The sequence below is a fragment of the Polistes canadensis genome, unplaced genomic scaffold (genome assembly GCF_001313835.1).
Source record: "Polistes canadensis isolate GaletaPanama2010 unplaced genomic scaffold, ASM131383v1 scaffold_237, whole genome shotgun sequence".
NCBI classification, from domain to species: domain Eukaryota; kingdom Metazoa; phylum Arthropoda; class Insecta; order Hymenoptera; family Vespidae; genus Polistes; species Polistes canadensis.
Genome location: NW_014569784.1, coordinates 21794 through 35181, shown reverse-complemented (window position 1 = coordinate 35181; position 13388 = coordinate 21794). Strand labels below are relative to the sequence as shown.

At 33.4% G+C, this 13388-nt stretch overlaps 1 protein-coding gene across 1 annotated transcript in view; it reads left to right on the top strand.

Annotated features, from left to right (window-relative positions):
* The window catches only part of LOC106790414 (hemicentin-2), a 96147-nt gene extending 85486 nt beyond the window's left edge, over positions 1 to 10661 (top strand). Inside the window, exons 10-12 of the mRNA XM_014755277.1 lie at positions 6514 to 6762; positions 8031 to 8311; positions 10021 to 10661. Coding sequence (XP_014610763.1) covers positions 6514 to 6762; positions 8031 to 8311; positions 10021 to 10164 — 674 coding nt within the window. The 3' untranslated portion in view covers positions 10165 to 10661. The remainder of the gene's footprint in view (positions 1 to 6513; positions 6763 to 8030; positions 8312 to 10020) is intronic.
* Positions 10662 to 13388: the final 2727 nt, after the last annotated feature.

Below are 13388 nucleotides of genomic sequence, written 5' to 3'. Positions count from 1 at the left end.
TGGAAACATAGCTTGATGGGTGAGACACAAGGACGACGCGTATAATCGCGATTGCACAAATAGTCCAGAGTAGACGCGTCGGTATTGCAATTAGTCGGTTAACCATCCCCTCATGAGAGGTTCGCACCGTGGTCGCTGATGTTTCGAGGCGGATCGCGGAGTCGGAGAGTTAGAGAAAGAGAGAGAGAGTTAGAGAGAGAGAGAGAGAGAGATAGAGAAAGGGGAATCGTCAGTTTCCAGCCTGGGAGAGGACTGGCTTGTAATGCTGAACACAGCGCAATGCGACCACAGGTATCGGACTCTGCGGACCTTGCAATTAACAAAACAGATTACTCTCAATCAACGAACATCGTCCCTCTCACTCTTACTCCTTCTCCCTTCTACTGGTTGTGTAACGCGTGCGTCGACCATTCTGATGCTAGCTTTCGATGCATCATCCATCCCTAATGCTCCCTCTCTCTCTCTCGTTCCATTTACCTATGTCCATCTCATTTGAACTTTCTATCGTATCAGAGATATAATCAAGAGAAAATACTTATAGAATTATTAGTAATATGATATCTTAGTTTTTGTAACGAAGTAAATCGACAAATGTTATACGTTGCCAAATAATAAATCATTTCGATAGATAGTTTTTATTAAAGAAAAAAATAAGAAAAGTTATATAGATAAATGTGTGTTTTCACATTGGTGATATTTGAAAAAGTCTAGACAATTAATGGCGCCTTATACAGAGCACGCTTTTAACTGTATTTATATCTAAAAGAAAAACTCGCGTGTATATAATAAATATACTGTGTAGACAAGCGTGAAAGCCTAGACCGCAGGATACGCTATTCGAAAAGGACGATTTTCCGGGTCCATGCTTCTCGGCTAGCGACGCTAGCAGAAACCATCTTTTATTCTTTCCTTCCTTTATACCTTCTTTTCTCTTCTCTTATCTTATACCGCAAAAGAGATTACGGAGAGTGAGCTAAACGTGGCGTGTTCCTTCTTTTAGCTCACTTATGTTAGACCTGAATATTTTACGTATTTGTAAGAACAGATCATACGCAAGTATAGTTCTTTTTCACTTTTGTGGTTCAAATTTAGACCATATCGAACTTTGTTATCTTCAATGTTAATTCTAATTCAAATAGAATTAATCGATAATGTGTAATTAAAGATAAATACTGAGTTAAATTTTAATGGGATGAATGATCTACTCTATGTAGTTATAATATATCCTAGTTAGAATATAAGAATCAAATTAATTCATATTTCAATAAATTACTTTGAGTAAATCATTGAAATAAATTAATTATTATTATTATTTGTTTTTTTATTTATTTAAATTGTGGAAAAAAAAGTAATAATTTTAGAGGACAAAATGTTCGAGAGTTTGTAAGAAAAATTATTAATTTTTTTTTTTAAATGATTGTTAGTTGGTATTATTTTCTTTTCTTTCCTTTTTTTTACTTTAATACAATATATTTTATATTATCTTACGTGGCATTTCTTCTTTTACTTTTGTTCTTTCCCACTAACCACTTTCTATTATTTCTCTCTCTGTCTCTCTCTCTCTCTCTCTCCCTTTTTGTATGCGCGAGTCCCCGCCGAGGTGCAAATATTGATTTGACGAGCGTAAGCCTGCGGCGCTGATTTGCTCGAATGCCAAGCTACCTACGCCTGGGTAGAGCCTATTTGCGGTCTCTTTGGAACATTTTCGCTTGATAGCAACAGGAGGTGGTCAGTTATAACCAACAAATTGGATGAAACCTTACATTATGTAATATCACTTTTATAGTTTTATTTAAAAATCAAATTATATTAATAATATATATATTATATATATAATAGCATCTAACGAGCGCATCGATGAATCTATACAAAAAATAAGGTAATAAGAAGTTAGAACGTATTATGTAATATGATATTTATACATATATCATTTTTTGTGTGTGACAATGCCGAGGTATTACTAGCATTACCGGATTTCCGATTATGCCGGTAACGTATAAATTATAATGAAAATAATGTCATTTAAAATGTAATAATAAAAAAAATCGTTAATATAGATAAGAAAAAAAAAGAAAAAAAAAGTAAAATGTAAATATTCATTCGTTGCGATGTTTTTCGATCGAAAATATGGACATCGAGGAGTTTGGTCTCTCGACGATTTTGGCTATTCTTCTCGTTGCCGATACGTTCTCTTGAAAAGTGAACGAACACTGTGTGGCCGGTTGTTTAGCCCGGAGCTATTACTACGCGGATGGTTTTAGAATGCAATTCTTTCGAAATTGGTTTCGAGTTTCCGCGGGATTGCTTCGATTTAGGACGAATTGCTCTTGTGCCTTAAAACTGGCTGGTTCTCGCGGTACACCACGCCATTTTCCCACCTTCAAAACGCAAAAGAGTACTCGCGTAGTACTCACGAAAACTCTTCTATTTTGTTCACTCACACATACATACACACATAGACGCACGCGCGCGTTTATTCACACACCGATTCCATTCTCGACTTTTTCCTTTTACTCATCTCCTCTATCTTCTATTCCTCTCGATATCGAAACTACTCAAACGAATGACAGCCGTATCTCTTACCGTATTGACTCAAACTCCAGTCCTTTATCCTCTTCAGTGAGCTTTGCTTTGCTCGAGAAATGGCAACGCCTTCGATAAAGAAACGAAGCAAAATCATACTTCAATTCGAAAAATATTCGATGTTCCTTCTGATAACTTTCTTGAAAAATTGGTAAAACGAATTATCGAAATTCTCGAATACGTTTCTTAAAAAACGAAAACAAGTCTATACATTTTTACGGCATATTAAATTATTTAAATATCATTGTTTAAATTTAACGAAATGAAATATTGGATGGTATCACTTTGACGATTAATATTAAATTTGTTTTTTAACAGAATATCAAATAATATTCCTTAATCTTTTTTTTGAGGGGACATTTTACGAGTCAATTAATATTATTGTTCGTTTATGTGAATCCCTCTTTATTAAATTGATAGAAAAATGAATTGGAAGGATCTCTGTGTGTTACTATGTGTATCATTCCTCAGCTACGATTGACTGTACATTTACGAAACCATTGATTACGTATGAATGTATATACGTATGTATGTGTGGACAACATCGTGCTCTTTCATAAAACACCTTTGATTGATTATCTTTGTTCACCGGAACAGGGAAGTATTATCCGATCGACGCCCATTGTGTATCTCAAGTGTACTCGCAAAAGAGAAGCGTCGAATAACAATGCCTGCAAAGGAAACAGCAACGGAATGTTTTCTGATTGCTGTCGAGACAAATCCGCGTTGCAGTGTGGCTCGTCGGATAATCGCAGTTTCATTAATCAGCTTTTGTGAAATCTCGTATTGTGGCTGTTTGCTCTCTCTCTCTCTCTCTCTCTCTCTCTCTCTTTCTCTCTTTTTCTGTCTCTCTCGTTGTCTTTCGTTGTCTTGCTTATTTTACTATCGCCAAGCGTTGTGCCAACGGCAAAGTCAATATTTGGCAAATAGTCGAGACAGTACACGTGCCCGTTTGCGTTGTTGCTACATCATTACTTCCTTCAGTTTCAATTCCAATTGCAATAATATAAAAGCATAACCAAAGTTTTAATATAAAGTAGACGAAACTAATATATCTACGAGATATTATGTCTGACCGAATTCAAGAGAGAAAAAGAAAAAAGAAAAATAAAGATCGCTTGCTTAACCGTCAGTCTCATAATTCTAATTAAAGATCGAACTTCAACTCCTGCGCATTGGCTCGTTTCCGTAAGTTTTGCCAATGGTAGATAACAACGATGTGGCGGATTGTCGTATACATACATGTGTACGTGTATGTAGGTATATGTATATAAAGTACGATCGCTGAGTCACCGAGTAAATACCTTTAATGCAAATTCACGAGTTTGGATTCTTGCCCGTCGTTAACTTCGAATATATCCAAGCATCGTCGCTGGTTGTAAATTGTACCAATAATTATGAATTACCGAGTTGAATGTGCTGTTGTAAATTTCGTTGAAACATTTATAGCCTTTTTTCCTTTTTACTAAGAAGATATATTAACGATCGGGTTAATGGTCGTAACGTGAGATTAGATAACTAGTATACACATATATATTTTTCTCACAATCGTGAATTGTAATTATTAGCATTAAGCTTGTATAAATGCGTTATAGCAACTTCGTGGCGCTTGTTTTCTATGTAACTATTAATAATACGCATTGTATGCGATAGATTTTAATTGTGGCTCGCTTAAAGTGGTGAACCCGTAAACTGATTGAGATAAAATTAATTAGGAAATACACACGAAATAATCCATAGACAAATTATGTGTTTCTGTTTTCATGCATTGTTATTCGTTTCATTTCATGAAGTAATCCTCTTACTCTCTCTTTCTCTCTCTCTCTCTTTTGTGATTCAAAGGCAGAGCGCGAAGATAGAAAATTAGTAACATTTTTCTATACAAAAAATGTAGCGTTGATATTTTATTGCAACCGAGTACTTCCTCATATTTCATTGTTATAAACACGTTATATGTATCTATCATTTTTTTTTTTTTTTTTCCCCCAACAATATTGTTGTGTTCGCGTTTTTATTTATCGGTATTACGAGAGAATGAAAAGTTACTATGCAACGTAAATATTTGTGGTAGACATTTTTTTTTTTTCGTACTGTTGGATGGTATTTTTCCTTTTCTTTTTTATTTTTTATTCATTCCTTTTTTTTTTTTTTTCTTCTTTTTCTCTGTTCCGAGAACAATTTTACGGAGATCATTATGTAACGTTAAGTCGTGTAAATTGTTCTACATGTATAATGGAGCTCGTAGAAATACGTAGAATATGGTAGTACGTAGACACACATTGTAATAGGATCGCGCATCTCTATTTATACACGCAAACCAGGTGAACGGTAATAGCACCATTATAGACATACCTTCGTTAATTATGGTCCTGCTTATTAAGCTGACCTCGGTGATATTGATGGGCGAGTTTGTCGCATGCTTCAGTGAGACGACGAGTGTAACATCAGAGTAGGGGTGAGAGAGAGAGAGAGAGAGAGAGAGATGTAACTTCCATATCTCTGCGTTATCTCGATGCGAAAGGCACGTACGTACATAGATATATATGTTCATACTACTGTAATGAAAACGCATTTACGTCTTGATGATAAATAGAGAATGGGGGAAATAAAAAATAAAAGAGCAAAAGAGTTAACATATTACAAAAAAAAAAACAAAAAAATGTTAACCCGGATTAAAAAATAACCTTTTGTTGGTTTCAACTAGCAATTGGTAGGATTAACGATAATATTATCTTTCAAATTGTTAATGAACAATTTTTAAATGAGGTTAATGCCGATTTTGAAAGAGAATAAAAATAGGACAAAAAGAAAAGATCTTGTCTCTCTTTCTCTCTTTCTCTCATAAATGACAAGAGAACACACAAAAAAGTATAATTCTTTTAAAATCTTAAGGACCTATGGTTCCGTTGAACCGTAAATTACGAGAGCATATCAAAGAAATTGGAAATACGATTTAATAATTATATCCTTTTGAAATATCTATTTGTCCAAATCGTTTGGGCATTATTATTGAAAAGAGAGAATTTCGTTTTTCAAATCGAACTCAAAAGTTTTCAAAGTACCATTCAAAAGAAAAACGAGGAAGATAGATAGATAGATAGAAATGAAAAGAGAGAGAGAGAGAGAGAGAGAGAGAAAGAGAAATAGAGGAATTGAAGGAAGGTAAAGAAAGAGTCAGCTTATACACATGATTCAGCATGTGTTCAGTGCAATGATCGCTTTTAGATCTATCATTCAACGGCAGACTCTCTCTTTGTATTACACATCGTCGCATGTCAATAATAGGAAAGTTGTAGGGTATCTTTCATCCGTGTGCTTTCGTTTCCGCGAACAAAGGGAGATCGAACGTTAAAGCATTGGAACCGAAAGCGCGAAGCTCTGAGAAGCTCGACGTGAGAGATAGAACGAGGAAAAAAAAATGAAAAAAAAAAGAAAAAAATAGAGAGAAGATATTATCAAGCAACATACGCCAATTTCTCGATTGACTAATGGTCGATCGTTATCACTTACAAATTATAAAATATATCTGACCGATAAGAATGTCGATTACGAAAAGCAATACAATATAATTTTCTTTCTAAATTAACGTAATATCAAAGTTATTATATTATACAATTTGATGAAATTATTTTTGTCAAGATGCTATTAAAAAATAATCATTAAACAGATATATTAAATTGTTTAAAATAATAATCTGTATTACGCGATGATTATTTTGAAAATACTTGTTTATATAATATCATTTAGCAAATATATTTTATACGAGTAATGTAAATAGGATTGACTGTAAAAAAAACAGTGAGAAGAAGAGAGTGGAAGAAGGAAATGAATGGAAAGGGATAGTTTATAGAGATAAAAGTGGAAGAAGGGTAGTGAGAAGATCGATACAAGTTCCGGTTGATCGAGTATTTTACGTTGCTGTTACGACAGGCAACACGGATGCATCGATGCTGAGTCCATTGCTACTGGGTCTGATAGCTACGGCGGCCCTTTTGGTCATGGCTGTAGTTGGTATCGTGGCAGCACTCTACCGGAAGCATTCGAACGACCGTGCCGGAAGTCCAAAGCACGCTCCGATCGTGTGCGAGCCACCTAATGCAGGTGCAACCACCCCAGTGCACCCTCAGACCAAGCAGGCGGTCGATGACATCGATCCGGACATCATACCTAACGAATATGGTAAAAGAACGACCTAACTTTTCTTCACTTTTGCCTCACTTTTGCTTTCCATATTTATTTATTACACACAAGCTAAAAAAAAAAAACAGGATAGAAAAACTTGGAAGCATTATATAGAGAGTTGAATTATAAATAAATGTAACTTTAAAAGATAATACAAATTAATCAATGATTGACTTATAAACTAAATCTATTTAACCGGTGATCACTATTTCCTGCCTGTTTTTTTATTAATGATTTTACGTAATAGTTAAATTTATAAAAGGTGTATCAAAGTTTTCGCATGGAAACAATTAAATATATTGTTAACATTTCACACAACTTAGAACTTTAAATAGAAATGAACATTTTTTTATTTTCTTGTTCGAGGTTATAACAATCGAATGATTTTCAGCTAACTAATCTAGTGACTGATTAGTTACAATAAATATATTTTTAAAATACTATTAGGAAAAAGAATTATATTTTTTTCAATTAGTGTCTTATCAATGGGATTCAATGCCACTTGAAATCGAATAACAAGACATTTGAATACTTCTGTTAGAATATAAACGGGTTTTTTTAAAAGAGTTTCAAGAGTCTCTCTTGAACAGTAGAAAAAATACATGATTCACAGAAGTGGCTGATAGTACACGCGTTAAATATTAAATTGACTTTAAGTACAGCGCTGTTCGGCTTAGAGTTGAAAAGCTTTACCTAGGAATACCGTTACTTTATCAGCGAGTAAGACCTTTCGACTTTTCCAGAGAACTGAGTAGACATTTTTTTAAATCTTTTATCGTAGCACTCCTAATTCCTGAACACTCTCGCATATTAAAACAGTCAAAAGAACACGAAAGAAGGGAGATAACTCTTAAGTAAAGCGAAGAATCTTCAATTTAACCTTCTCACTAAAGACAATGATTCATAGCTTGTTAAAACAAGCGTGTTCATTAATCTACCTCTTTCTTATATAAAATTCAGAATTAAAATATAAATTGATTATTTTCTATCTTATCTAAAAAGAAAAAAAAAGTCCATCCAATTTCCCATGGTTTCTTTTATTTCTCATTCTTTAACTTTCTTTCTTTCTTATTTTCATAATTAGCTTACTCTTGTATCGGATAAAATCTGTAATAAAGAAAACGATAGAAAGAAATTAAAGGTAAAAAAAAAAAAAAAAGAAAGAAAGATAAAGAAACAGAAGCTTAATTCACCACCCATCTTGATTTAAACGATCTAATTGACTTACCGTAGGCTCAACATGGCTTCCTAAAATCTGTTCGTAGAAAGAAGACCCTTAACATATACGCCCGTCTACAAGACACCACCTCAACGAAGAAAAAAGGATCGGGTCACGGACGAAGCTACATCACCTGAGAAAAGACCGATCGTTCAGCACGGTTTAGATCTACCATCGGATCCTGTACTAGCCGATTGTCTTTCAACATCCGCCATAAATTATTCGCATAATCATGTCCCACATCAGACAATTTTTAGCCATCAGCCAACCATGGCGGATTTTAAACAAATGGCTATGGAAGCCTACAACCAACGTAATAACCAAAATGTGAGTGATCAGTCTATTTCTTAAGCTTTCTATATTTTTATCTTTTTAACTTTTTTCTATTGCTTTTTTATATTTCGCATTGACCAATAATATTCGATATATATGATTATTTATGGCTGACACTAACACGATAATCACGTAGTCTATGGATTATATAAGCGGTTTTTTTTTCGTAAATTATTGCCTACAATTAATTTTTTTTAGATACTTAAACATTAATATAGAAATATGTGTATTAATTATATATATATATATTTAGTCATATGATATACACGTGCGATTATAGTAAGATTATATAATTTTCAAAATAAACGAACAAATAAATAAATTATTAGGAAATATAATAATTAGATGTTAAAAGATTCGAATTTAGGATTGAAAGTGTGACTTTCAATCTATTTTCTTCGTACTTTTAAGTGCTCGAGTAGCGTAGGACGGTACTTTAAGTGTCCTTGACTAAACGAATGAGCTTCTTTTAAAGATTTGGAGTTTCGGTAGAAGACGATGAAGGTAAAACGGGAAGGAAGGAACAGGGGTAAAAGTCTGGGAATAAGAGAGAAAAAGAAAGAATGACTGGGGTGGGGGAGGGTCACAGGAGGGTAAGTTCACTCGCTTTAATATGCGGCAGTCTTCCACTTTAACTTTTCCGGTTTAGCGGAGTCTTGGGTTATCTGTGCCTTCGTAAGTTTAATTGCCTTGAAGTTTTCTCGATAATTCGAGGAGGAGGCCAGTCCCGATGCGCGTAACTCCTCTTAAGGCCGACTTTTGTATCTGCCCCAAAGGTGATTGCCTTAGGTGATTTCGAATAATTTTAATATCAAAATTGTATTTTCGATCGATTGATATCATTTCGAATGATAGATATCTCACTTTAATCGTACGTATTATAGTTATGACATGCGATCATCTCTAATATGTAATCATCATTTAATTCAACATCAATTACTATTTCGTTCTCGCTTAATTAAACTATCTTTCAAATCTTTCGCTTTATACTATTATACTTTTTTTATTTTTCATTTTAATTTCATTATTTTAACTCGTTCGCTTTCACTTTTGTTTTAATATATATTTCATGTTTTTTATATCTTATATAATATTCGGTATATGGTTATGCATGGCTGGTACTAACACAATAATGCTGACACGATTAACTACGAAGATATCGGGCATAACATTTGCACATCGATTATAAGTTACCTTTATAATTAAATCCTTTAGGTAATTGGTAATTTCGACTAATTGATTCATTCGATTTCTGCATAGCTTTTGCTTCATTATACATATAATAATATATTACTAATATACTATATAATATTATAATAAATTATGTAATATATTAAAAAATTATATATATATCGATTTTAAGAAGATTCATTGAAGATTTTCATAGCAAAAAAAAAAAGAAAGATTGTAGATCGATGCATGTAACGTGTGTTTCTTCTTAGCTCGCAAGCACGGCACGGTAAAAAGGCGAATCGTTGATTATGAAAGCTCATTTCTTTCTTATTCCGCGTCATTTCACGACGACAAGCCTTTGTCAAGACGAGATAAGAAAGACGACGACAACTACAACGACAACGACAACGACAACTACAACGACAACTACAACGACAACGACAACGACAACGACAACGACAACGACGACGACGGTGAAAACGAAAATGACAATGACAACGCTGGAAAAATATCATTCGCGTTGCTTTCAGGTGTATTACAGCCTTCAAAGGACGAGCAAATGTTTATCGTCGATGCCGCAGAGGCCGGTCTCTTCGTCAATTTCTGCTCAGGGGAAATTTCATCAGCCAGAAGTGGTGACGCGCTCGAATCGAATACAAGAGAGCTGTATATAATAAGAGAGTGCCCGTCTATCTTACTTTCTCATTAATTTTTTCATTTTTTCTTTCTTCATTCTTCATTCTTTTTTTTTTTTTCTTTATTCTTCTTACGACTTTTTCTCTTCTCATAATAATAATAGGACGTGTACGGGTGGGGAGGAGTGTATCATAGAAATGATTGGACAATTTTTCTAATTGATCGACGCTACCTAAATCGAACGAATAAATTCCGAATTTGTAATAATTATTCAGTTAAGATTCTACTAACAATCATTTAACATTCTGTAATCTTTCTAATTGTTAAATAATTTAATTGAATATATCTATTAGTTCTTTACAATTTGGAATTCAATTTTTTCGATTTAGTACACAAGTGTTTCAATTTCAAAAAGTGCCAAATATTTTTACGATCCACCGTATAGAGTTTATACGTGTAAGTTATATAAAAAAAAAGGGAAGAGAAAAAGATATTGACAAATAAACATTTAATGATATAGAAAGAAGAGGAATATATATAAGAAAGAGAGAGAGAGAGAGAAGAAGAAGAAGAAAAAGCGGAAGAAAAAAAGCAATGGTCAAAGAATCCTCTTTTGATATATCATTGTTTGTGTTGATCATTTCTAACGACTTCATTGGATTTTCTTTAAATGTTGATTGTACAAAACTTCGTTCTGATGAATATAAGAAGATCAAATTCGTAATCGTAATGGCGGGAACGTTGACTTGGTCGTTGAGATTTGAATATACCAGTGAAATTTTTGGTCGATTCACTTTCTCTGTGTTCTCGATAATATTCGTTAAATCATTTTTTTTCAGCTAAAACATATTCATTGTTTCTTGTTACATCGGAAACATAATTTTAGATTAAGAAAGAAAAGAGAGAAAAATGTAGTTTCACTCGAGGAAAGAAGCATGTATATATGTGTACACATACACACACACACACACACACACACACAACAGGCATACAACGTACATATATATAAGTATATTATACATATAAGTATATTATATATACATAAATATATTTTGAGGATATTTCTTACAATAACATGAATTAACATTTACTGCGAAAGACTGTTAACGCGATACAAAAAAATAAGAAAAGAAGAATAAACAAATATAAATAATCGTTATTACAATAAAAAAATACATTCATCCCATTTATTAATCGTTCTAATCAAGCAAGAGACACACATCCCCACACACACACACACACACACACACACACACACAGGCATACACATAACATTATCTTAAAACGTTGATGAATATAAGGGACGAAAAAGGGAGAGAAAAAAATAAAAGATTAATATGGTAATCGTTAATAATGAGATAAATGTTTTCGTTCCCGCTCATCGATGCTGCCACGTGCGCGTTTCGTCGTAAATACGCGCACATTTTACTGTTTATATGAGATTAGTTTTTGTACAAAGGAATCTATTGTAAATAGGCATCGATGCCTGAGACACATGTAGAAAGTAGTCGAAATAATGTCCGAATTTTATTCGATAAACGTTCAATGAGAGACAAGAAAATAAAAAAAAGAAAAGCAACAAATAATAAAATAACAAAACGAATATTATATTAAACGAGCCGTGGGATGAATGTCCGATCGCATAAGATTAACGACTAATACATTCTCAACAATGGCATATGAATAAAAAGAAATACGTTTCATCTGTTTTTCAAAAAAGAAGTAAAAAGAAAAAAAAAACATTAACAAACAAAAACATAAATGATCTTGTTGTAGTAGTAGTATATCCTAAAATTGTTTGATTCCTTTCCTTGGTCCGCTCTTTCCCCACTCCCCTCTCTTTCACTGTCTTTCTCTTTCTCTCTCTCTCTCTCTTTATTAAGGTATAGAGGAACTCAACGAAACGAGTCGGTGAAATTTCTCGTGTGCGTGACTCGAATTTCCTCTTATTGTTAGAACGTGCACTTCCACCATCCATTTACCTCTTCTTCCAGTAGAGGATCTCTCACATCCACCCTCTGTACCGTACCCAAAAGAGGGATTTCATTGTTCCTTGTTTGTATTATATCGCCATCCGTCCTCCTATAGATATTAATAGTTTAGATATTTCTGTGAACGAAACGGAACACTAACTTTGGTCTTTTTTCTTATTTTCTATTTTGCCTTTCTTTTCTTTTCTTCTTTTTTTTTCTTTTTATTAAGATAAATAACAACGAATATATAAATATATTTAACATCAATGTTAAAACGCATTTTCTTTTCAGTTATGAAATAAGAATAATCACATTGGATTTCTTTAAAAAAGGATGTCGAAGAAGGTAAGTGAACATTATACTGGAATATATAAATATTTATATTTCTTATTTTAATATATTATAATAATAATAATTGTATATATATTAATGTGATTTAGGATGTGATTAAGATTGATTTCTATTTAATAATGCGATTCATTATTATTATTGTTGTTGTTGTTGTTTAAAATTGTGTTATCAAACTTCCCTATGACAAAGACATTTGGGGTTCTGAGAACTGGAAACAGATCATTGCATGCATATTAGTATCTTACATAATTATAGAATGTGCTAGCAGGAGAATGAGACAGACAGAGAATCCTGTTGGATGAAATGCAGTAATTCGAGCATTTGCTGTAGATCCCTAGACGTTACAGCATTTTGCATATATGTAGAGAGATCCTGGTCTCTGGGTAATTGGATAACACAGGGCAGGACAGATCGGCTCAAGCTATTATTCTAAGCACTATTCGTGCCTCTAAAGCTGTTAAGGCGACCTACTCTTCTCTTCCTCCTCCTCCTCCTCCTCCTCCTAGACCCTTCCCCTCCTCTCCTCCTCCTGTCCTGTCCTGGTCCTCCCTTCTTCCTCTTCTAATTTCGCCAAAGCAATGTATCATTTTGAACTACAAATAAGCTATGTACTTAAAATCCATACAAACATAATCCTAGAAATCTAGTCCTTGTACCAACTGCGATCCACTAATGTATCATGCACTATTGTTTCATTGTCTATGCGAAAATTACAATTCCTGTTTTCCCTTGTGTGACGTTTATCCTTTGAATGTCTCTTGACTGAAGTTTAATCTAACTTCTAACGAAATTCTTGCAATGGAAGATTGTTTAAAATTACTAGTTGTATAATTAAAGTTTGTAATGTGTAAATTAATGTTTAACGATCCAATGGGTAGTACGATCTATGGTAGGTATACAAAATAATCGATAAAAACAAAATTAAATGATGTTTTACG